The following is a 27,145-nucleotide window of genomic DNA, read 5'->3' on the forward strand; positions in this document are numbered from 1 at the left end:
TTCAAATTGATTGGACCAGGTGAGCTTTTAACTTGGCTAGGAATAAAAATTATTATTATTATTATTATTATTATTATTATTATTATTATTGCCAACCAGCAGAAGTGGGTTCGTAAGGAAGACAAGGAACCTACATTTTTTTCTATACATCTAAATTGTCATGTGACTAGGTTTGGTAGATAAAATTGGGTACCTACTTTGACTAAAATAAATTCAATGATTATCAGAAATTCAAATTTAATAGGACATCTGTATTTTTAATTGTTAAATCTGGGCACCTTACCTTGTTGTGCCTGTTGAGGGCAAGTGACAGATCTAAATCTCAATTTTATTGAGTTTCAAGATTGTGTTCATATTTCTTTCTTTCTTTTTTTATTTTTTATTTTTTTTTTTGAGACAGTGTCTAGCTCTGTCACCCAGGCTGGAGTGCAGTGGTGCAATCTCAGCTCACTGCAACCTCTCCTCTTGGGTTCAAGCAATTCTCCTGCCTCAGCCTCCCAAGCAGCTGGGACTACAGGCGTGTGCTACCACACCTGGCTAATCTTTTGTATTTTTAGTAGAGACAGGGTTTAACCGTGTTGACCAGGCTGGTCTCGAACTCCTGACCTCAAGTGATCCACCTGCTTTGGCCTCCCAAAGCGCTGGGATTACAGGCTTGAGCCACTGAACCCAGCCTGTGTTCATATTTCATAAGCAGTTGGGTAGCAGAGAAAACTAGTTCAGAATAAATCTCTTCCTACCCACAAACCATAAAGGGGCAAACCCGTACACTGTTATACTGCTAGAGCTGCCCCTAAAACATGCCAATCACTTTTTTCCAGTATATTCAAGATGCAGATATTTACATTTGAACGATCACAATATCCCTAGAAAACAACTCCCAAAATTATGAAATGAGTCTTTAAACTGTATATACTATTAGGATATCTGACATATCCTCTGTCCCTCACCTCCCTGGCCCACCATCATTGACCACTAAGGTTTCCTACTGACTGCACTGGGAATAGTCCTCAGGGGAAGTGTCAGTCACACAGGGAGACCTCAGGATGCCCCAGAACATGCAGGCTGCAGTGGCCAAGGTCAGCCTTTATTAAGATCACTTTCTGCCCATGACCTGAAGGTCCTGTCACCTATCACGGTATACAGTTTGTCACTGAGATTACACCATTGGGAACTCACTCTTTTAGGGTAAGGTGTTGACAACCTGCAAAATTGCCCTTTAAAATATGAATAGTAACTTTATTATTCCCGTTGTATGTTAGTGTAAGATTGTATTGTTCTCAAAGGACATTTACTATTCTTAGCCATGTCAAAGATTAGCAAATCATCTCCTAGCAAGGCTCTGAGGGAGTAAGAAATGCAAAGGCAAGTTTGGATGAGGATCCAGGAAAGAGGCAGATACGGAGGAACAATTCTCAGGAAGGAAAGATTTTAGGGAGATTGGGCTGGGGGGCGCAGTATGGAGGAAGCAGAGAGAAGATGGGAGTAGCTTGAGTGCTTCATTAGGATGCTGTTAATAGCAGAGCACAAAGACAAATCTCAACTTCTTCAGAAGCTGTATTTGACCCACGTACAGCCCATCTCACAATGGACACAGAGACTTCTAGATCTATGAATAAGTACTAGTAAGACTAGTACAGAATCCTAACATCATTTATCAGCCTTCCACTATTTGGAAGAGAAATGATAAAATCTTATTGGAAGTCTCAACTATTCTCTTACAAAATAATGAATGTTACAACATTTCAGTATTAATCAGGCATTTCAACCACATAAAATCACAGAACAAACTGTGATTGGAATCAAGCTGTGGGGTTTTGCTTTGTTTTGTTTTGAAAGGAGTGTAGAAAATGATGAGCTTGTGTTCATGTCTTGGTGCACTCTAATGCCTCTGCCACTTCTCTCTTCTTGCAGTATTGTTTCTCCCATTTCTATTTTTATTGGCATGTAAACTTGCTAATGTCAAATGAGTGAGACAAGACGGGAAGGCTAATTTATTTAGCGAACGTGAATCAACACTGCTGGGAAAACAAAAGGGCCCAGTGTGTGCTTTCTTTAAAGCAAAGCAAATAAAAGCATTGGCCAAGCCCAACTCCTCTTCTCCCAGAGGCTGAAGAACCCATATTGGTTCAGGGATTTCAGCAATCACTGAAAACCAGCTCAACTGAACTAGTTTTTACTGATGTAAAAGCTTGGGCTTTTGTATCAGATAGACTGGAGTTTAAATCCACACTTAACACATGTATCCCCTTGATAAGACTGCCCTCTTGCAAGTCTATCTCCTCGTCTGTAAAATAGAGTAGTAATAATCCCTATTACTGGTGTTGTGAGAAATAAATCAAAGAATGAAAATGCTTAGACACCCACCCAAAGCTAACATTTTGAGAGCTTACTAGAATTATTTATTTAAAGATAGCAGGCTAAGTTTGCAAATCAAAAATGATTCCTGTAAGTAGGATCCTAAACTGATACCAATTGGTCCACTTCTTCAGAACTTACTAGGAATCCTATGACTGTGAATGCCCAGTAATCCAGTCCAATCAGCTCATGTACATTTAGTGTCAAGTGCCCCCATTCTTTGACCCCATTTCTTAATTTTAGAATGTTAATCCCAAGAAATTTTAATTCTAATACCACCCACGTAGTCTGCACACTTAGGGACTGGGACGGGAATGTGCATGAATTATTACACAAAAGGAAAAGACCTCTCACTGTTGCAGGGCTGTCCTGAATATAGCAAAGATAAGTTCGCCTTTTCTGAGCATTTTCTTGAAAGAGCCTAAAATTAAATTTGCATTGTAAACCCACAAGTTTGCAAAGAGGAGAAATGCAAGACAGATTAAACAAAACGAAAGAAAACACGGTGAGTCTTAAATTCCTGAACATGAGCTCATGTTTATATTCATTGCTACCTCATGCAGTGACTCGGAGTTTTTGACCTCTGCCCCTGACTTTGAGACAGTGATGGAAAGGTGACGAGGAATGGCAAACAAAGGTTGAAAGGGCCTTGAATCCAAACACGGCTGGATTTTGTGGGGATGCCACCGAATGCACACCAGCCGCAGCCCCAGGTTGCATTTTCTCAGGAGTTCCCACAGACTGATGTTGGTCCTCATGCCTCATCAAGTCAGCACAGTTGTTATGAAGGTGTCAGATGTGAAACTGTAAACAGAGTGACATGGAGGCCATTCCTGCTTAGTGACCTGTAGCAGAAAGGTCTATTTTTAGAAACTGCTGCAGGTTGCTCTGCCCTTGGAAAGGTGGCAGGCTGAGAAGTACTGGTGTGTGCGTGTGTGTGTGTGTGTGTATGTGTATGTGTGTGTGTGTGTTTTAACATTTCTGAGCATTTGGGTTGTGTTCTAAAATGTTTCTGAAGGAGTTCACGGAAATAAAAACCATCCCCAAACTTTATCTGAAGTAGAAAATTTGAATTTTGAACTTTACCTATATATCAAGGCCAAGAAAAGGCACAATGCTAGAGACTTTGAAGAATAACCACAGAGTTGCTCAAATGGACACTGATCTCATCCTTTTGTCTCTTACATGGGCCAATGAGGCAGGAAAGATTCATGGAGTTGACCTCACCCAGCCAGAGAAGAGCATGTCCACTCCCTTAGGGTTAGAGGCTGCAAGTTTCAGTGGGTGTTGGCATCTGTTAAAAGGCAGGCCTCCCTCAAGACAGTCTTATGTAGGAAGAGGTACAAAGGATTTGCGAGTTAAATAGACACCACAGCCGTTTTGATGCAAGTTGTCTAAAGACCACACTTTGAGGGGAAAAAAAAACTGTCATAGGAAGAAAACTGGAAAACTAGGAAAACTGGAAAGATGCGTGAGGGAGAGAAGGGAGAATCATCTAACAAAACATGAACATCCCAAATTATCCATTTCCTACCACCAGTAAGAAAGAAAATATAAGATTAAAGCAAAAAGGAGCTCTGGCTTTTGGAGTTTTATATTTTTATGTATGCCCTGAGAGAGCAGGCTTGGCTGGTGCTAGAAAACCTGACTTCTCTTCCTCATTCTGTGGTTTACTAGACCTGTGACCTGAGGCTAAGTCCTTTCATTTCTGGGTGCTTTGACCTTCATAAAGCAGGCAGCAGTTTCTCCAAAATGACCCCTCTGGAGGTCAGGAGAGGAGCCTTGCCAGTGACCTCTCACCCATCCACCCCGTACTAAAGTTTTATATCCATCGTTATTAGCAAGTCACCTTTTCCCATTGCTTTTTTTTCCCCCCCTGACAAATTGGATTTCGGTCTAATTTTAGTTTAACTTTCACTGGTGAGAAACGTAAGCCCCAAACCCTCCTTGGTTGGATCTGTTCTTTTACTCATAAAACAGCTAACAGTATAGAAAACTACTTAGTGAAAAATAGAAATGCCTCCATTCGGCACATATATGCTGAGAACTGGTGCCAGCACCTGCTCAATAACTATGGTTGAACTTATGAATGAAATGATTGATAACAGTGTGCCAAACCCAAGGCTGAGTTTTTTTTCTATACACAGGTTGTCTTTATGGCTACAACCTCCATATGAAGTGTGGATGGTTGTCTTTACTTCCCAGATAAAAAAGTGAGAGGTGAAGTCATTGGCCAAGATCTCACAGAACGGGCAGGGTTGTAAACCAAATTCTATCAGATTTAAAGCCAGTGCTCCTAACCACTGCACAGCACTGCTCCCTGAGGGGTAGGAGGTGGGAGTACTAGAAACAAATCCAAACCTCCAAATAACAAGGTGACTGCAAAGAGTACCTATTCCAGTGAGACTTGAGGAAGCTGAGGACAGAGAGAAGGGTGGGTCCTGCTACAAGAAGCACCCCTGAAGCCAGGCTCCTGGGGACCTCACTCCCGAACAAGGGCTGGGGACAGGCTACCTTACTAAGAAGATACACAGGGGCATTAAGGCAGGAGGAACTTAGGTAGATCTCATTTCACAGAGGGGAAAACGAACTTCGAATATGATCCTTCTTTGGTGGGGGATACAGGAGAAAAGTGTGGTCAGTTAAGTGATGAAACTATTGACCATATTCCATAGGGAATAGAAAGATAGTGAAGATAAGTGCAGACTGCCTGTCCAGCAGCTCTTAATGCAGGAAAAATAACTAACGCTATTTGATGATGTAATTAAAAACAGCCAAGATTTAGACAGCAATTTATTACACCCGTGAAGGGGAAACTGTTACTATCCCCACTTTACAAGTCATGAAACCATGGCACAGGGCAATTAACTTGTCCAAGGGCCCTCAGTAGTAAATGTTGTAAAGCTGAGAGGCAATGTCAGGCAGCCTGGCTTGGAGCTGGCTCACCAATATTCAGTGAGCACATTTGTGTGCCAGGAACCATTCCAAGCACTGCAGATACCACACCAAACAAAATCCCTGCCATCGAAGAACTTATATTCTAGTATGTGTGACAGAGAGACAGGTAAAGAATAAAGATTAGAAGGGTGTGAGGATACAGAAGAAAGGGGACTGCGATGTAAAATGAACTGTGCAGGGGATGCTGACATTTGAGCAAATACCTGAAGGAAGTGAGGGAGCAAGTCAGAGGGGATAATTGAGGAAATTTTTAATTTAGTTAAAAAAAAAAAAAACCTTCAGTACCATGTAACCACCAGTAAAAAACAATGGGTCTCTTTAATTGTTTGCTTATTTAAGTTATGAGGGTGAAGGACATACAAAATGTCTCCTGAGAAAATTCCATGAAAGATTGTTTTAGGTGTCCAGGGCTTGTGGGCCCCTACTTATTTACAATCAAAAAATAATAGTGGCTCATCCCTAAGAGACACCTTTAAAGAAACATTCCAAAGAATCTTTTTAGTTATTTATTAATTTTTTTGAGATGGAGTCTCGCTCTGTTGCCCAGGCTGGAGTGCAGTGGCACGATCTCAGCTCACTGCAACCTCTGCCTTCCGGGTTCACGCCATTCTCCTGCCTCAGCCTCCTAAGTAGCTGGGACTACAGGCGCTCACCACGACGCCCGGCTAATTTTTTGTATTTTTAATAGAGACAGGGTTTTATCGTGTTAGCCAGGATGGTCTCGATCTCCTGACCTCATGATTCACCCGCCTTGGACTCCCGAAGTGCTGGGATTACAGGCATGAGCCACCGCACCCGGCTGAGATGGGGTTTCACCATGTTGGCCAGGCTGGTCTCGAACTCCTGACCTCAAATGATCCACCCACCTCGGTCTCCCAAAGTGCTGGAATTACAAGCATGAGCAACCGCGCCTGGCACCCAAAGAATCTTTTAAAAATGCTCCTTAGAATCACAGTCTTCATGAAAACAACATAGCAACCTTCCTACGTAAACAATAAACACACTAACCAAGCAACTGTCCCCACATGTATAATTTTACACATCCCACCCACTAAGCAAACGCAGCATCAGACTAGAGTTTGACAGCAGAATAAGAGGGGAGTAGAAAAATTGCGTTTTTCAAATGCACTGACAAACTGTACTAAGCAATCTGGCAGCTGGTCTACAGACAGCGGCACGGGCCTCTAGACTAGGTAATACAATTAAACAGACATTTTAGCTACTGGCAAAAGCACAAAGACGCTAGTCTTAGAGACCTAATTTTGCCAACGACTAATGAGGCTCTTCAGAGCTGCCACATGCGAAGATGCCCAAAGCAACAGAACCATGAGGAGACAGGTGGTAACAAATACATACTTGAGGTAGCCATCTTAATAAACAATGATCAAAGGAAAAAGAACCCACAGTTCATCTCAAGTCAGATGGAACCAGGTGTTTCTCTTTGCCTAATGAAGTCTAAGAGCCTACTACTACTCTCAGTAACCCACAAACCTATACTTTAAGATTCTTCTCCAGGACCTTCATGGGACACTTGTGATCTTAGAGCAGTTAAATTAAATAAAACAGAAAAACAGAACAGGACAAAGCTTGCCAGGACCTTCGAAGATCTGATTTTCCATTAAGGATATGTGGAGGGGGTGGTATTTAACAATCCTTTATGGAAACCATTTCTCTACCCCTCATTCTCAAGAAATGGGGGATTTATGCTAAGGCTATACAAAGTGTGGTTTTTGAAACATGGGGGCTGATGAAATAAATGAATACAGTTGTAGCTCTGCATTCATGGGGGATTGGTTCCAGGACCCCCTCATAGGTATCAAAATCCATGGATTCTTAAGTCCCTTGTATAAAATGATGTTGTATTTGCATATAACCTATACACATCCTCCTGTATACTTTAAATCATCTCTGGATTACTTATCCTACCTAACATAATGTAAATGCTACGTGAATCACTGTTGTATTGTTTAGGGAAGAATGACAAGAAAAAAAGGCTGTACATTTTTAGTACAGATGCAACCATCCATTGTTTTTTCTTGATTTTTTTTTTTTTTTTTTTTTTTTTGAGACAGGGTTTTGCTCTGTCTCCCAGGCTAGAGTGCAGTGGCCCGATCATGGCTCACTGCAGCTTCAATCTCCTGGCTCAAGCAGTCCTTCTGCCTCAGCCTCTTGAGTAGCTGGGACTACAGGCACGCACCACCATGCCCGGCTAGTTTTTGTAGAGACAGGGTCTTGCAATGTTGCCCAGGCTGGTCTGGAGGCAGACCTGGACTCAAGGGATCCTCCTGCCTCGGCCTTCCAAAGTGCTGGGATTACAGGGATTACTGCACCCAGCCTTTTTCTTGAGGCGCTTTTAAAGTTTCCAGTACAGGGCTACACCCCCACATCTATTAAATTAGACTCTCTGAGGCTGGACTTGGAGGTTCACGCCTGTAATCCCAATACTTTGGGAGGTCCAAGGTGGGAATCATTTGAGACCAGTCTGGGCAACAAAGCGAGACTCTGTCTACAAAAAATAAAAAAATTATCTGGGTGTGGTGGTGTGCACCTGTAGTCCCAGCTACTCCGGAGGCTGAAGTAGGAGGATCACTTGATCCCAGAAGGTCAAGGCTGTGTTCATGCCACTGCACTCCAGCCTGGGCAACAGAGTAAGATCTTGTCTCAAAAAACAAGTAAAATAAAATAAATTAGAATTTCTGGAGGTAGGAGCCAGGAATTAGTTTGTTGTTGTTATTGCTGTTTTAAAACTCCCTTGGTAATTCCAATGTGTAGCCCAATTTAAGAAGGAGTAGCTTTAAGCCATTTTGATTCAAGTATTCAGAGTTCCAAATATTTGGTTCATCTTCTAAATGGGACTCATCCAAACTTACCTGTTCTAGCTGATGCATCCAAATTTAAAACTGGGGGGAAAGATTCCACCATAACTTTTATTTGATCTCAGAACTCAGACCTCATATCCTAAAGGCTCAGACAGATATTTGAGTGCCATTCTTTTTTTTTTTTTTTTTTTTTTTGAAATGGAGTCTCGCCCTGTCACCCAGGCTGGAGTGCAATGGTGCAATCTCAGCTCACTGCAACCTCCGCCTCCTGGGTTCAAGCGATTCTCCTGCCTCAGCCTCCCTAATAGCTGGGATTACAGGCACCCACCACCACACCCGGCTAATTTTTTGTATCTTTAGTAGAGATGGGGTTTCACTATGTTGGCCAGGCTGGTCTCGAACTCCTGACCTCATAATCTGCCAGCCTCAGCCTCCCAAAGTGCTGGGATTACAGGCATGAGCCACCGCACCCAGCCTTGAGTGCCATTCTTTAATGGTGCAGTCATTAATTCTTTAATGGTATAGAAGGTTGGCTCCTGTCTGGAATACATTTGTCTGAAGTAAAGCTGTGCTAGCCCAAGAATGAAATGTGGTCTTTTATCATCAAACCTCCTTCACTAGGAACAATAGAACATTCCTTTGTATGAAGCTAGTGTTTAGTGCATAGCCAGTAAGCATATGTAACCCATTGAATAAAAATAGTAGTTATCATTATGTGCTACGGGGGAAAAAGATGTCCCCTTCCTCATTACAGTAAGGGAGTCTTATTGCATACCTCTCAGGAAACCTAATAATGTGTTACATGAATTTTCCATGGGAAGGAACAACTGGTTAGGAAATAAAATACTATAGTTCTATACAGTGACATTCAAGCCTAGAACGCCAAAGAAGCCGAAAACTGCTCTGAGAATGGTCCCAGCAGGATTGAAATACCTCCTCAAAGCATACTGAGCAAATTCCCATGATGCCAGGCCTCTTGGAAAAGTTTCTGGGGGTCAGAGGCCACTGCAGCTGCCTCCTTCCTCTCCTCTCAACCACTTGCTCAAGTGGAAAAAATGTTTAGAAGGGTAAGTTACCACAGTTCTCAGTTATACTGATCTCCCCTCTAGGGAAGTCTCATCCTGGGTGCAAACGGAAGTGCAGTTTGGGATTTGTACTCACGTCCCAGGCATCTGCCAGCCCTTTGCCCAAATTAAGAACTTCAAAGAGCAGATGACCAGGATGAGTGAAGTAATGAAGGGAGAGCAGAGCAGGGCATGGGAGGGTGGTCACAGCTCTTCAGGAGACATGTGGAGGTGAGAGGTAACACTTCAGACATGAGACGCTCCTAACACAGAACCATAGAGTGGTACTGCCTGCCATGCTGGCTGCCACTTCAGCTCCTGTGCTTTCCTCCTGTGGCACGTGGTGGGGACACACTGCCTTCCTGCCCCTTCATACAGGAGTTAACCACAGAGCACAGCATCGGGCCTTTTTTTGTGTCTTGAAAGTCAGTTCTTGGAACTTACCATGGCACAGAAATATTTCTCATTTGTCTTCTGTGTCCAGGAGAGGTAGAGGAAGCCACACTTTTATGCACAGAGGTGAGTTCCTTGAGCTTCAAGACCAGTTTTGCAATTGCCTATAAAAAGGTCACTGCACCTTTTCTGTTTGTCCTCACCTCCCACTGCCTGCCCACTTGATAGTTATCTTTTGATGTCATAACTTTCCCAGAGGCAGCATATTGTGCTGTCTAAAGAACATTATGTTTTCAAATTGCTCAGCCTGGGTCACATGTGCCTATATAACCTGACCAGTCCTTGGAACAAAAAAACACCAGATGGTGCAAATACACTTGCGTAGAGAGCCCCTTCCTGCAATCCGAGCTTCCTCTCCTGGAGCTCAACCTTCCACCAATGAGCTTCAACATGGTTCAAAGTTAGAACTCTTTCAACTTAAGTTCGCCAGAGAATATGGCCTTTTTTACAAAATCCCATTCTGAACTTGGGCCTAGTTGGTACTGTCCTTTAAAGCCACATTTCCTCTTAGCAGAAAGGTTATAATCAGAAGCTTTAAAACCTATGTGTTCTCATTTACAAAAATGAGTCAAATCAGTGCCATTAAATAGAGCAATCATCAGAGAATGTGGTCAGGTAACCTTTCATGAGACTGTACAATAGAAGCTCCTTATGAAATAAAGATTAATATTTTACTATGATGAAACATTTTATATATACTATCTTATTTCATCCTTATAGCAACTCAGTATGGAATTGTTCTCCTCCATTTTAAGAAGAAATTTAGTCTTAGAGAGATTGAGTAGCACCGTGGTATGATGGCCAGACCACAGCAGAACTGAGACTGGAATCCAGATGATATAATGTCTTCCTCATGCTGTTTGCAATTTCATATCTGAGAATTGGCACCTTCGTGCTACACAATCTGGCTTGCAGATTGTCAATTTATAAGAAAAAAATATGCTTTTTATGTTCTAGAAAAGTTTCAACCCTTCCTGTCAACTTTATTGCCTTAAAAATAGGGAGTTCTGTTCCATTTGCTTTTAAAGCTTTTAATAAATTGCTTCTTTAAACTGCTTTAAAAGAGTCAGAAAGAGACATCAGGTGGTTAATCTCAAACTGCTTTAAGAATGTAGATGCTTTTTCAGGAAATAGAGTCAGGCAGGTGAGGGGGTGGAGAGGTGGCAAAACAGTGTGAAGGAAGTGAGGAGGTGGTAGTGAAAATATTCCAAGAAATTATTTTCTTTTATAAACTGTAACCATGAGCTGGAAAAGGCACTGATTTGCACAACCCTTTTTATTAATAGCTAATAGAGTTAATTTTGTATCCTTTCAGAGGACTTAAAAAAGTTCATTACAAAGTATTTCTTTTAAGATCATTGACTTGCAAATCCTGGGTGAGTTACAGTCTTGCAATTCAATCTAGAAATATAAGGTCACAGAAATCTGACACTGAGGTAGCAAGTGTGTCAGCCAACCATCCCATTCCATTCTAATAATGTCATCTCACTAGTTTATAAAATGAAACTATTCTGTTAACCCTCAGAAACGTGGGACGGTGAATTCGGGGGAGTGTGGGCCCAAGGGTCTTGGTGAACTTAATTTCATCACCATTTTTGTTAGGAGGGAGGAAGCAGCCACTAATGCAGCCCAGAGTTTCATTTCCAGAGGCTGCTGCAGAGACTCAAGTCTGCTGGGCATCCAAAGTAGTCCGGTGCATTTCCTTCCCAAAGGAAGTTCAAGGTCAATGGGGAATCACCTCTTCATTCAAAATGTTTTCTTAGATGAATCAAACATAAGCTTCTTTGTTTTTTTATTGTTTTGAGGGGTTTTCTTGTTTTGTTTTTTGAGACAGAGTTTCGCTCTTGTTGCCCAAGCTGGAGTGCAATGGCGGGATCTTGGCTCACCGTAACCTCCGCCTCCCAGGTTCAAGCGATTCTCCTGCTTCAGCCTCCCGAGTAGCTGGGATTACAGGGGCACGCCACCTCTCCTGGCCAATTTTTTGTATTTTTAATAGAAACGGGGTTTCACCATGTTAGCCAGGCTGGTCTCGAACTCCTGACCTCAGGTGACCTGCCTGCCTTGGCCTTCCAAAGTGCTGGGATTACAGACGTGAGCCACCATGCCCGGCCTTGTCTTTTGTCTCTCTTTTTTTTTTTTTTTTTTTTTTTTAGCATCACAGATATTTCTAAAAGGAGGAGGCAGTGGAATAGAAAGCACTAGTTCATGATTTCACTGCTTGAGGGGCCAAAAGTCCCTAAGACTTACATCCTCGAAGAACTAGACTCTTATTTTGGCCACTAGTATGTGGCCTTGGACAAGTCCTTACCTATTTTTGGATGCATTTCCCTCATTTCTACCTCCAGGCAGAGGCTCAAGGGCTGAAAGTCTTAAGACCTAGATTCTCACTCTAGCCTAGATTCTCACGCTAGCCACCTCTACATGGGCAAGTCATATAGCCTGGCATATACATATTTTAGGGAGATGTTTATTGTTTTTTACTTTTTCAGTGCTGCTTTCTCCTCAATCTCTCTTTTCCCAGCAAAATGTGATCTACCACTGATACTACTACTACTACTACTACTAAACACGTATATTCAGCCAAATAAAAAAGAATTGTTTCCTTCCAACACATCAACTCATAGAACAAATTGATGGGAAGGGGAAAGGTTACATCAAACTTGCAGAGGTGATGGAAAGGTTTGGGAGGAAGATTCCATTTTGAAAAGGGGCTCAATTTTCCCTACCCTCTGCTCTCTTTGATGCCCAGAAAGATAATTTCCCCACCAAAGTCTTCCCATTAACTAGGACTTCATATGCTATGTTCTAGAGATTAAGGTGGGACTTGTCAAAGAGATAATTTACTTAACAAATATGCAACTTGTTTTCAGTAGATTCATGATTTAATAACTGTACTAAATACCATACCCACATGATTCTTATTTAATCCTCACAACAATTTTGTGAGGCAAAAATCAGACAGATTAAATTACTTGCCCAAGGTCACAAAGCTAGTGCCTATGCCATCAGACTTCAAACCCAGGCAGTCTCAAATCTGGTAGTGCTGGACACCGCTATCTCAGGTATCCTCTCTGACTTTTGCCTGGCTTGCATAGCATTATAAAAAAGTATGAAATATTTGAAATGAAATATACTCAAGTTTTTCTTTGCCAACTACAAGTAAAAACACAAAAAATTCACTTATAACAAATTTAGGAGTAGGATAGTATTTGGCAAAAATAGCACCTCCAGCTTTCTTTTGATTAATGAAGGATTAATAAGTAAATAAACAAAATAAACAGCACCTTAATGCAGAAGGTTGGAAGGTTAGATTTGCCAAGGAAAATGGAGAAAAGATCAGAATTGGGATTAAGGATTCATTGATTCTAAGGCCATTCTGATAATCCAATTCAGGATAGGAGTCTGAGTCTGAACTCAGGGTAAAAATATGTATTTATATGAATACACAGCAATTAACCCCAGCAATCTGTTCTGGAGGTCAAATATAGCTTCCTATTTTTTAAATTCAAGTTTTAGTTTATCTACAAATAGCAGTGAGCATTCCTTATACTAAACGCAACTTCCATTACCCTCAGGGATGATAAATTAAACCTGAAGACCCTTTCCTTTGTCAGTTTCCATTTTAAAGGTTACCCGATCCCTGGACAACTATTTTACACGTATCTACCAGATAAAGTCTCTGTTGATTTCAGGGAGGATTTGGAGTATGACTCTCATTCGTGTCCATGTCTGCTTTCCTAATTAACATCCTTTGCACTGTCCTTGCATTCCACAAGGGTTTTCTGCAACTGGGAGCTGTTTATTTTCCTTTGGGAATGTTTTTTCTCTGACCCACTTATTATTTTATCATTTCTTCTCCATTTATCCACTACTAGCTGTTAACCTTCACTCTTTCGTGTATCAAGCAGCAGACACATGCTCTGTTGTTGCAGCGTCCACAGCGCCTCCTTCACGCCCTCCTCCCAGAGAGGGCTAAACTCTGCCTTCTTTATGGGTCAGCAGATCTTTGAAAGTCTTTGACCCACAACTTACTTGAGGCTTTGCATTTTTCTTGTCACTGTAGCCTTTTAAGAAGGTGTTTCTACTTTTTATTGTTTTTGGTCACTGGGTAAGACAATCCCAAAACTTATATAAACACTATTACCCTGCTCTGTGTTCTTGGCATTTTTATGATGGATGTGAAAGCCTGACATGAGGTGCTGCCCTCGCCCAGCCAAAATAACTTTAAGAGAAAAAGAGGCAGGTACATGGCTGCCAAAATATACATTTTGACTACACAAATGATTTATTCATGAAACAGACACTCCTTCCTATTATGTTTCCAGGAAGTCACCCCAGTCTTTTTTAAAGTATAGAGATCACATAGAAAAAAAGAAAGTTAATAAATGAAATGTCCTTAGTCACTCTGGCATCAATAAATCAAAGGAAACAGAATCTCAGGACGATGACGTGTGCCAAGGTATAAAGGTAAGACTTCTCAGGAAAGTGACGGCACTACGAAATACAAAGCCAGATTAATCCAGCGCAAAGAGGCTTCTACCCGGATCTCTGCAAGGTAGGGGAGGAATGTCCATCCATGCCTCTGGAGGCGTGTTGATAATCCCCATCTATAAGCATGTGTCAGATGTAAAGGCAGCCTCCTTTTCCTTTGAAAGTTCAACTATAAAAATCAACACATAATAGATGAGATAAGACATATTCAAAAGGCATCTTAGGGACAAAATGTTTCCCACACCAGAAGCAGAAAGTGCAAGAACTGCTCAGTAACCTTATCAATTGCATTAGCATACGTAAAGAAAGAATGTGTCAATCAGGAAGAGGATTTGGTGTTGACGAGAATGAAAATGGAGAGGAGAACGTTGGCAGCATGATTCCCTGGGGCCCAGAGGGGAAAGGGCCCTTGCTTCTGGATGTGAATCTCTGGCCGCCTGGCAGCCAAGCCCCTATTAGGAAGATGGACCATCTGGCCATCAGAGTGGATCCTAGCAAATACTGGTGCCTACAGAACTATTCTCTTCACTTGGAGTTGGAAATCACTATGCAAACTCCTGACCATAATTAGACTTCCCATTTAGTTTTCTTGTAGGGATAAAGTACTATATACTGGTTTTTGGTCCATATGGCATACTTTTCACTTATAGTTGTCTTTTTCAAAATGAGTCAGTGTAGTAGCATTCTGGTTTATATCCTTCAGTTTCTTGTGAGTTTGGATACTGTGAATTAACACTCCTAAATTCCACAAGGTCTGAGACAGTCATGACCAATTCTGGACCTGTAAGCTGGGTACTAGCCCTTAAATGGTTGTAAACTCACTAAGAGAATGAAAGGGGGGGCCTCCAGATAACCAGGGAACCAGCATATATGGTATTATGGCAATACTTCTCCATATTAGCATGTGTCTCTCTCTAGCCTAATCCAGAATAATAATAATCAAATATTGCATATCCACTGTGTACTTACACTTACTTCACTAATGCCCTTTCAAGGTAAGAATGATTATTTCCATTTCACAAATGAGGAAACTGGGGCTTAGAGAGCCCAAAGTCACACAATTTGCAAATAACCAGACCAGATTTCAACCCCATATCTGTCTGTTTCCAAAGGTTCTACTAGAAGAAGTAATTCAAATCTTATATCACCATCTATTAGAAGGCCTACCAGAAGCTACCATGATTATTCTTCATAGCAGGAAACAGAGCAGCCCTTTCCAGAGGCCAATCTATCACCACAGTCATGTTGAAACACATCAGGAGTGTGGATTCTGCCATTAGTACCCAACAGATCAATGCCCAGTGTTTCCAAACTGGGCTCCTGGGTTCCAATGCCAAGGTGAGTTCAAAACCTTCAGCACTCTCTGGACACAAGGAATGGCCCCATGGTTCTGAGCTTGTCTACCCATCTGTTTGAAACATCAGCCCCATGTTTGAGATGACTGCTTACTTTACTGAAATCTGGATCTGCAAGGAATGAGCCTATGCCTAGAGTTGGCCAATAATAATAGAAATAATAGCAGCAGCATCTCTTGTTACCTCAGAGTGTTTCATCTAATCTTTCCAATCACTTTGTAAAGTATGTTGGATTGCCCAAGTATAATTGCCAAAAATTGCATATATTCAAAGTGTACAACGTGATGATTTGATATATGTACACACTGTGTCATGATTACCACAATCAAAAATCAAATTAATCAACACACAGTTACCTGTGTGTGTGTATAGTGAGGACACTTAAGATCTATTCTCATAGCAAATTTTAAGTAAACAATACAGTATTACTAACTGTAGTCACCATGTTTTACCTTAGGTCCCCAGAACTTATTCATCTTATAACTAAAAGTTTGTACCCCTTGACCAACATCTCCCCATTTCCCCTGTGCCCCAGTCCCTGGCAAACACCATTCTACTCTCTGTTTCTGTGAGTTTGACTTTTTTATACACCATGTATAAGTGAGAAGATACAGTTTTTACGGTTCTGTGACTGGCTTCTTTCACTTAACAAAATGTCCTCCAGGTTCATCTACATTGTTGCAAATGGCAAGATTTCCTTCTTTTTTTATGGCTGGATAATATTCCTCGTGTGTGTGTGTGTGTGTGTGTGTGTGTGTGTGTGTGTGTGTGTGTACATAAACATATACATATATACACCACATTTTCTTTGGTTTGTCCCTCCATGGATACTTAGATTGTTGCCATATTTTGGCATAAATACATATATTTAAATCCTCATTTAAAGATGAGGATATTGAATTTTCAGTGAGGTTAAGTAATTTGGCCAAGCTCACACAGCTAACAGGTGACAGCCCTGGAATTTGAACCAGGGTCTGTCTGAATCCGGTGCCTATGCTTTGAGCCACTCTGCATCACTGACCACCAGAGAAGCAATTGCTGGTTGATGGCCCTGTAGACAGACCAGACACAGCCCAGCACACTAGGGAGAGTCACTAGAGCCTGGAGACACAGTGGGACCACAGTCATCGCTGTGTTTTTTGTGGCTGGGAGGAGCTGCTGTTCCCCTGAGCATGGGCTCACTTAGGAAACATTTGAGAAATGAATTAATGCAGGTCTTTAAGAGGCCATCTGTGGCATGATGGAAGACCAGCTTACTTTCTACAGCCTGAAAATGGTGGGGCTTCATTGATGACTCCTGAAGTCTCAGCCAACTAGAACATTCTTAAATACTGTAACATTAGCTGCTATGTGAGGCAGCTGAAATCTAAGGAAGAAATATTCAAATATGCAAAATATTTGGGCCTAGCGCTTAGCAGGTCAAGATAATGATGCTCAAGTGGCATGAAATAGAATCAGGCAATCTGGATTCTATTCTGGCTTTTCAACTTATCAGCTTGGCTACCTCCAGTAACCTATTTAACCTCTTGCCTGTAAAATGGGGATAGTGATTAGCTATCTCATGGGGTTCATGTGCAGATTAAATGAGCTAAGATGTGTAAAATGTCTCAAGCAGTGCTTACTAATAGAGATCAAAAAAATAATTCAATTCCCATCCCCTTTCCATAAATAATTTCCTCCACGAAGGGTTGGTTCCCGGGAGTACAAAGCTTCTGATGCTAAGGCATTAAAATCAAACACAACCCAACACTTCCCCAACAGAGGAATCACCACTATTGAGACCAGAAAACAAAACAACCAATGAGGGAATTTGCCTGTTTTGAAGAACCCTGTGATGTAGGTGTGGTTCCCAAAATGCCACTGAAAGCTCCAAGCCAATTTCTTTCTCTAGTCCCACCAGACAAAAAGCTTATTAGAGCTCTGACCACATCTGGGATGAGTGTCACTTTTCATCAGGCCCCAAAATTTAGGTAGTCCAGTGAGGTCTATCCCTGACAAACCAGTACCTACTGGGAAATGAGTGTTTTGAAAGACAGCAGTGTCTGAAATGTCTTCACCCCACTTCCTCCCCACATCCCACAAGATAGGAAAGAAAAAAGAAAAAAAGGCAGGATCCATACATGGAGGTTTAAAGCCAAGCTACCAACCCCGAGCTCTTTTCCCAGAGGTGGGGTAGGGTAGGGAGAGAGGTGGGGTGAGGTGGTAGGAGGGACAGGGTGGGGGTCTGCCACCTACCTGCGCACTACCAGCCTGAGGGTCTTGTAGGATCCTTTCACCAGGGAAACTGCCTCCTTTCTGGAGCTGCTCAGAGTCACCTCATTGATGTGCACAACCTCATCCCCGGCCTGCAGTTTGGAGCTCAGGGTGTCTGCTTTGCCCCCTTCTTCGACCTGCTTGGAGGGAGAGATGCGACAGCCACGAGTGAGCTTTCCCCTGGCCTGGGGTCTGTCCAGCTATCCTGAGCCCAGCTTAGACTCCTGCAGAGCCCAACGGACCAGCTAGGGCCACACCCCAGCGCTTGCAGCCAGAGGGAAAACTGTGAGAGCGCAGGGACTGGCTCTGGGTGTCCACACCCTCAAGAACCAGCACCCTGCCTGCCCAGGGAGGGCGCTCATAAACATCAGATGAATGAACGACAGAACTCAGTTTCCATCCAAAGGCCATTATCCCACGGTGCTCAGGACATCTCCCCAGCCCTTGCTTTACATCTTCAAAAAGTCCACTCAGGGCAACTATTTTATCCCTTTAGAAGAGCAGTCCCCAAACTTTTTGGCACCAGGGACCAGTTTTGTGGAAGACAATTTTTCCACGGATGGGGTGTGGGCGGATGGTTTTGGCGTGGTTCGAGTGTGTTGCATTTATTGTGCACTTTATTATTTTTTCATTATAACATATAATGAAATAATTATACAACTCAGCATAACATAGAATCAGCGGAGCCCTGAGCTTGTTTCCCGCAACTAGATGGTCCCACTGGGGGCGATGAGAGACAGTGACAGATCTTCAGGCATTAGATTCTCATAAGGAGTGTGCTACCTAGATCCCTCGCATGTGTTGTTCACAATAGGGTTCGGGCTCCTGTGAGAATCTAATGCTGCCACTGATCTTACAGGAGGCAGAGCTCGGGTGGTTATGTGGGCAATGGGGAGCAGCTGTAAATACAAATGAAGCTTCACTTACTCATCCACTCCTACTGTGCGGCCTGGTTGCTAACAGACCACTGTAATGGTCCGTGGCCTGGGGGTTGGGGACGGGTTACATTAGAAGTTGAGTTCCTCTGGCCGGGTACGGTGGCTCATGCCTGTAATCCCAGCACTTTGGGAAGCTAAGGCTGGCAGATCACAGGGTCAGGAGATCGAGACCATCCTGTCTAACACGGTGAAACCCCATCTCTACTAAAAATACAAAAAAATTAGCCAGGCATGGTGGCAGGCACCTGTAGTCCCAGCTACTCAGGAGGCTGAGGCAGGAAAATGGCATGAACCCAAGAGCCGGAGCTTGCAGTGAGCTGAGATCACGCCACTGCACTCCAGCCTGGGTGACAGAGTGAGACTCCGTCTCAAAAGAAAAAAAAACACAAACAAAAAACAACAAAAAAAAGTTGAGTTCCTCTTACCTTACTTTTTGTTCTAAAATTATAATTCATTGGATACATAAAGTAGTACATTCAGACAATGGAATATTATTCAGCACTGAAAAGAAATGAGCTATCAAACCATGAAACAACATGAAGGAAACTTAAATGCATATTTCTAAGTGAAAGAAGCCAGTCTGAAAAGGCTACACACCGCACAATTTCAAGTGTATGACATTGTAGGAAAGGCAAAACTAGGGAGGCAGTAAAAAGATCAGCAGTGGCTGAGGTTAAAGGGAAGGGTAGGATGAATATGGTGGCACAGAATATTTTAGGGCAGTGAAACCATTCGATACGATATTGTAGTGGTGGACACATGCCTTGTACATTTGTCAAAACCCATAGAATGTACAGCGCCAAGAGTGAACCTACTATAAACTATGGGTGACAGGAGATGTCCATGTAGGTTCATCAGTTGTAATAAATGTACCACTCTGGTGCAGGATTTTGATAGTGGGGAGGCTATGTGTATGTGTGGGCAGCAGATACATGGGAAATATCTGCACCTTCCATTCATTTTTTTTTTATGAACCTAATATTGCTCTTAAAAAATAATTACACTGGCTGGGCACAGTGGCTCACGCCTGTAATCCCAGCACTTTGGGAGGCTGAGGCAGGTGGATTTGGATTGCCTGAGCTCAGGAGTCCAAGACCACCCTGTGCAATGTGGTGAAACCCTGTCTCTACTAAAAATACAAAAATTAGACGGGTGTGGTGGCACACACCTGTAATCCCAGCTAGTTGGGAGGCTGAAGTGGGAGAATCGCTTGAAACCACGAGGTGGGCCTCGTGCGGTGGCTCATGCCTGTAATCCTAGCACTTTGGGAGGCCGGGGTGGGTGGATCACCTGAGGTCAGGAGTTCGAGACCAGCCTGGCCAACATGGTGAAACCCCGTCTCTACTAAAAACACAAAAATTAGCTGAGTGTGGTGGTGCATGCCTGTAATCCCAGCTACTCGGGAAGCTGAGGCAGGGAAATCATTTGAACCTGGGAGGTGGAGGTTGCAGTGAGCAGAGATCATGCCACTGCACTTCAGCCTGGGTGATAGAGCGAGACCCCGTCTCAAAAAATAAATAAATAAATAAAAGGGAAAAGAAAAGAAACCAGGAGGTGGAGGTGCAGTGGGCCGAGATTGCATCACTGCTCTCCACTCCAGTCCAGCCTAGGCGACAGAGTGAGACTCTGTCTCAAAACAAAACAAAACAAAACAAAAATGTCCTGCACTATTATTCAGTCAACAAAGTTATTCAACACCTGCTTTACATCAGAAATTTTTCCAAGTGCTTGGGCTATAAAAGTGGACAAAATAGACAAAAACCTTTTGATCTTCTGATGCTTAGGTTAATGGGCAGAGGAGGGGAAGCAAACAATAAACATAATAAACAAGTAAGTAATGTAGTATGTTAGAAATTAATCACATGCTTTGGAAACAGGAAAATAAGGCTCAATCTGGGTCACATGCCAATGGATACTTATAGACGTCAATAACAATGAAAGGGAAGTAAAGGGGAAAACAAAAACAAAACCTGAGTAAACAAAACCTCACCCATATTTTCTCTTTTTTTAGTAATTACTCTCCAGAATTGCCCACATGTTCAAAAACCTTCAATAGGTCTCAAGATACATAAAATAGACCAAGCAATTATATATATACATATATTACATATACAAATTATATGCAGATATAGCTACATACATATATAGATATCTATATATATGTATATGTATATAGCAAACATAATGAGGAATGTATATGTATATAGATATATGTATATACATATATAATTGCTTGGTATGTCTATATACATATATAATTGATATATCTATATACATATATAGCTATTTTGGGAGACAGACTCTTGCTCTGGTGCACAGGCTGGAGTGCAGTGGCACAGTCTTGGCTCACTGCAACCTCAGCCTCCTGGGTTCAAGCAATTCTCCCATCTCAGCCTTTTGAGTAGCTAGGACTATAGGCGTGTGCCAACAGGTCTGGCTAATTTTTGTATTTTTTGTAGAGATGGGCTTTTGCTGTGTTGCCTGGGCTGGTCTTGAACTTCTGGGCTCAAGTGATCCTCCCACTTTGGCCTCCCAAAGTGGTGAGATTACAGGCATGAGCCACTGTGCCTGGCCAATATATATTATTTTAATATATATAAAATAGCTTTTATTTTATAAATAACAATTAAAAATTTAGGCCAGGCGCAGTGGCTCATGCCTGTAATCCCAGCAATTTAGGGGGGCCGAGGCGGGCGGATCACAAGGTCAGGAGATCGAGACCATCCTGGCTAACACGGTGAAACCCCATCTATAGTAAAAAATATAAAAAACTAGCCGCGCGTGGTGGTGGGCGCCTGTAGTCCCAGCTACTCGGGAGGCTGAGGCAGGAGAATGGCGTGAACCCAGGAGGCAGAGCTTGCAGTGAGCAGAGATCACACCACTGCACTCCAGCCTGGGTGACAGAGCAAGACTCTGTCTCAAAGAAAAATAATAATAATAATTCTTCTTTTTCCCATTTTCAGATAATCAAGTGGACAAAATAATATATAAATGTAAAGTGACATCTAATAGTTTATTATTTTTATACTGCTTGAACTTGCTGCTGTGGTTACACACCCCTGAATTTCAGCAAAGCTATTTATGTCTATGTCTGTTCCCCACTCACAGTCCCACCCCTCCCCACCTTGGACTGTGAAGTCATTGAAGAGACTTCATGAGAAATCATGACTCCATCCTTTCCTCCCCCAGCATGCTTCTCCAGAGCTTTGCACACAGGACCTACTCAGAAAATATTGGTTCGTTCATTCAATAAATATTTACGAACAGCCACTACTGTGTTCAGCTATGGTGCTAAAAGCTGCGAGTACAGTGATGAACACTGTAGATACGGTCTTGCTCATGTTGCAGTTTGTGAAATTGCATCCCCTCAGTATTATTTGCCAACAATTTCAACGAAATGAGACCTAGGAAACAATCAATTTCTTATATTAAAAAAGGAAGTCAAGAAAGCTCATTTGTATAGTTTATATCATGTCCTCATGACTGATTTGATGTGAAAGCAAACATTACAGGGAAGACTGTCATAAAGAGTTTCATTGTTGTTCACTGTTCTTATAAACTATTTCTATAACCTTTTGTATTTACAGAGTTCCTCACAATCTCTTCGTTTTGCACTGCACTTTTAGAATTAGCCAGATGTGGTGGCACATGCCTGTGGTCTCAGCTATGCAGGAGGCTGAGGTGGGAGGATCGCTTGGGCCCAGGAGGTTGAGGTTGCAGTGAGCCAAGATTGCACCATTTCATTCCAGTCTGGGCAACAGAGGGAGACCCTGTCTCGAAAAAAAATTCATCCTAGCCCCCAAGTGAGGGTTCTCTCTCTGCTGCTCAAGCTGGAGTGCAGTGGTGTGATCTCAACTCACTGTAGCCTCAAACTCCTGGACCCAAGCAATCCTCCCACCTCAGCCTCCTCACTAGCTGGGACCACAGGCATGTGCCACCATGCCTGGGGAAATTTTTTTATTTTTTGTGGAGACAGGTCTCACTATATTGCCTAGGCTGGTCTTGAACTCCCGAACTCAAGCAAGCCTCCCGCTTCAGCCTCCCAAAGTTCTGGGATTACAGATGAAAGCCACTGCACCTGGCCATGGGATGATGTTTTTGAAATGGCACTTATTTGTCAAACATTTCATGGGCCCCTACTTCACGTTTTGATTCTCACATCTCTCCATACTGTCTCTCAGGGATTCGTGCTGTCTTGGGGTTTTAATTATTACCAAAGAAGATTTTTAGAAGCTTTCTTCAACAGTGATCTTTTGTAGAAGGCCCATCCCACATTTCTAGTTTCCTTTTCCTCCTTTTTTCCTCCAAATACTCCTCCATTATGAAATGTCTCCTTATCAACCCAGGCAGAATCTATTTCATCCTCTCCTCTTAATGGTTTCTGTCTTAAGACAAGCCTCAGTCACTACCTTTGTCATAGGTATTTCTGACCATGCCCTATCTGCTCTTCTAGGTCCTAAACTCTTTGAGGTCAGAAACTTGGTGAACACATTCATTCTTTCATTCATCTCACAAGTATTTTTTAAGCATCTATCATTGGCAGGCATAATTCTAGGGCTGGGAAAATATCAACAAAGGAAACACGGTGTTCTCTCCTTTCCCAGAGTTTATATTTTAGTATACTTTTAATATATTTCATATCATTGTACTTAAAAAACATGCACATTCACTGGGACATGTCAGAGAGCCTATACTGATAAAAAAAATTAAAACGCACACACAAAAAATTAGGCTGGATTCTTTCTGTGCTTAAATTGATCCATTGAAACAACACTCCCTCAGAGGTCAGCCAATTTCCAGCAAGTCAAAGGAGCCCTGGGAAGTTTGCGTGGTGCCGGGATTCCTCCAGAGGATCCACTCCTAAAGGTGGAGTCCCAGTGGGTCCAAGGGAGGACTTGAATTGAGCCAGCTGGGGGCCAAGTGTAGACTCTTAGTCTAACTCATTTCAGTTAACTGGATTAAGGGATGCTGCATCAGCCTGTGGATTCCTTAGGACCCTCACATTCCCCTCCTCCCTCTTTGTTGCTGCTGGCCCTTTCCTGACCTTTCTATTTGGTAGCATCAGTGTCAGTGGATGTGATATTTGTTGGCCACTCCTACAATAAACTTGGTTGCCAAGAAAGTTGAAGCCACTGCCGGGCGCAGTGGCTCACACCTATAATCCCAGCACTTTGGGAGGCCAAGGCAGGCAGATCACAAGGTCAGGAGTTCGAGACCAGCCTGACCAACATGGTGAAACCATGTTTTAGTCTCTACTAAAATTACAAAAATTAGGCGGGTATGGTGGCACGCGCCTGTAATCCTAGCTACTCAGGAGGCTGAGGTAGAAGAATCATTTGAACCCAGGAGGCACAGGTTGCAGTGAGCCGAGATCGCGCCACTGCACTCCAGCCCGGGCAACAGAGCGAGACGCCGTCTCAAAAAAAAAAAGGAAAGAAAGTTGAAGCCATTGGCTAGAACAAGGCTGTGAATTACCTTAATCTATGGTGTTGTCTCCATTTATTATCATGAATGATAAATTAAGATATTGAGGTGCATTTGTTGATGCACTGGTAACAACACATTTGATTGTACTGAGGCTAACTAAATGCATACATCGTAAGTTTGTACCAATTATCCACACAATTTATCTTAAAACCATTATTATGACTAAAAAAACCTTGTTTACAAAAAGTTTAACAGTAATTTTTTTGAACTATTCATCAGGGATTTAGACTCTTCTAACTCCAAGCCCTGCTGATACTCTCTGTCAACAAGATTCAGTGGAAAATGAAGCTTATTATTTTAAACTTTTGGACCAATTACTTCAGCAGCTAAAAAGGTTACTGGCATTGTTTGTCCAAGTTCACCTGCATGGAACTTACTTATTCCAAGAATGCGACTGTCAACAGGTTAAATGACTTCAGATAACACACTGTGTGCAACTGGGTGGGAAATCCCTAAGCTAACAAGCTAAGGAGAGGGTGTGTATCCGCACATTGGAGCCCGGAAGCTAAGCACACTTTTTCCCTTCTGAAATCCTAAATATACCCACACCTATAGGAGAAGTCGATTTTGCTTTGATGACACAGTGTTACTTTTCTGACATAAGAGGCGTTGATTTTTGAATTGTTTACAGCCTTTTATGTCACTGTACTATTTAGCACCTAACATAGTGCCTGCACGTAATGAGTGATCGGTAAACATTTATTGAACAAATACTGGGGAAACTGACTTTGAAGAACAGCACGGTGATATACACTGTGACGAGAGTACATTCAAAAATACAGGTGTAGGCACAAAGGAAGAGTGGTGGATGCCTATGTCACAGCTTGACGTGGTGCTTTGAGGCACAGAAAGCCAGGCCCATCTCTTTTCCTCATGCTTAACCACTCTAGCCCAGTCTAAGTGAGAAAGGGTGGAGCTGCTGTTATGGGGATTGGTCCTGTGTTGTGCTTCTCCAGGGTTTGTGCCCTCCCTGTGACCCTCCTCATCACACTTAGAAGAGAAACCGCAGTCCTCCCTCTGTACCAAAGGCCCTGCCGTGCTGGATTTGACCTCCCTGCTGCTTCACTTCTTAGTGTTCTCCACTGGATCACTCAATACCAGCCCCTGGCCTTCCAGCGGCACAGGGAGCATGGCAGGCACTGTCTTCCTTCAGGGGCCTTAGACTTGCTGTTCCCTCAGCCTGGAATGCTTTTCCCCCAGGGAACCATTTGACTTTTTCCCTTACCTCCTCCAGGTCTTACACAAATTCGGCTTCCAGGGGGGGCCTTTCCTAGCTACCGCTTTAAAATTTCAGCCTCCCCTAATACTACTTATCTTCCTCCGCATTGTTATTTTCTCATTAACACTTAATTCATGACGCGTGTGTGTGTGTGTGTGTGTGTGTGTTTTGAGACAGGGCCTTGCACTGTCACCCAGGCTGGAGTGCAGTGATGCAATCTCGGCTCACTGCAACCTCTGCCTCCTGGGTTCAAGTGATTCTCCTGCCTCAGTGTCTCGAGTAGCTGGGACTATAGGCGCACGCTACCACACCCAGTTAATTTTTGTATCTTTAGTAGAGACAAGGTTTCACCATGTTGGCCAGGCTGATCTCGAACTTCTGACCTCAAGTGATCCACCCACCTCAGCCTCCCAAAGTGCAGGGATTACAGGCATGAGCCACCGCGCCTGGCCATGAACTCTATTTTTTACTTACATATCTTGCTTATTGTCTGTCCTCTACTGGAATGTCAGCCCCACGAAGGCAGGGATTTGTGTCTGTCTTGTTTACTGCTGTATCCCCGATGCCCAGAACAGCATGGAGCACATAGCAGTGCCCACTATTTATTGCATAGATAAATTAATTATCATCATGATTGCAACCAGTTGTTGAGGGCTTCTTGTGTTCCAGTAACTTTATCGCATCAAATTGTCACAACAACACAATAAGGTTATTATAATTGTATTTTTATAGAAATGAGAATACCAAGGCTCAGAAGAAGGCAATGACTTGCTCCATGTTGCACAGTCAGTAAAACAATAGAGCTGGGATTAGAATTCAAGACTAACCTCAGAGCCCACATTCTCCAGCCTGCTGCCTCTGAGAATCGCCCAGACATTTGTCCCTAAAGTAACACTTCACTTGTCCTGCCTAATCCTTCAAGTGCCCAAGAAACCTGACACTCAACACTGCTGTGTTCTGATCCTTCTCTTTCAGGGATCCTAAAATCTCTGAACCTATTATAGTGGTTTACAGGCTTAACAGCATTCACAGCTTACACATGAGAAAAAGAGCTGGCACGCACTGCCGGTGGAGCAGGAAGCTGACCTTGCTACATCAAACTGAACAGGGAATGATTCATTTACAAACAACTCCACTTGGAGTTTTAATTAACATTAAACTCATCCGGTAGAAGTCTACCACAGCAGAATTTCGCCAGCTTTTTATGTTTAAATTCTTGAATGATTTCTTTGCCTTTCCTGGCTACTTTCATTCCTGGATGAAGATAAAGGCAGGGGTATGGGATTGAGGGGCACTTCAGTCACTCACAGTTAATGCAACATAACCTACAAATCATTTGCTGTTTTGTGAAGTTGGCGGTTTGAGGAAAAATATGCTCTCTATAAGTGCGATAATTGTATGGAAGCAATGAGCAAAATGTAAAGAGATAAAAAGGTAAGTGGATAACAAAAGACGTCAAGAATCTCTCAAACAAAGCTGTTTGGGCATTATTTTCTATTGTCTGGAAATTGTCATTACTCACAACCCAGTGGGCATTCTTGGTTTTGAAAAGAACATAAAGTGAGGGCAATGAAATAAAGTCAAATAAACAAAAAGTTCCTCCCAGGATCCTTCTCTGGTTCTCAGGTTCTATGAAATTACTCAGCATTGTTTTGGAACCAGAAGTAAATGCTGGACTTTAAAACAGAAACATTTCCATGGGTTGCAATGAGTGCCACAGGGTACAGAGGTGATTCCTCCTGTTCTTCCC

The 27,145-nt window shown here is 42.6% G+C and overlaps 1 protein-coding gene across 4 annotated transcripts in view; it reads right to left on the reverse strand.

Moving 5' to 3' along the window:
• Window positions 1-27,145, reverse strand: part of SHROOM3 (shroom family member 3) — a 357,377-nt gene that overhangs the window by 206,825 nt on the left and 123,407 nt on the right. For 3 of the 4 annotated variants that reach the window (XM_063809524.1, XM_054682947.2, XM_016951562.4), the window contains one exon: window positions 17,734-17,888. In XM_063809524.1, coding sequence (XP_063665594.1) covers window positions 17,734-17,888 — 155 coding nt within the window. Of the gene's footprint in view, window positions 1-17,733; window positions 17,892-27,145 lie in introns of all 4 variants that reach the window. The other variant, XM_016951561.4, reaches the window with a different exon arrangement.

The sequence above is a fragment of the Pan troglodytes genome, chromosome 3 (assembly GCF_028858775.2).
Source record: "Pan troglodytes isolate AG18354 chromosome 3, NHGRI_mPanTro3-v2.0_pri, whole genome shotgun sequence".
In the NCBI taxonomy this organism is placed as follows: Eukaryota; Metazoa; Chordata; class Mammalia; order Primates; family Hominidae; genus Pan; species Pan troglodytes.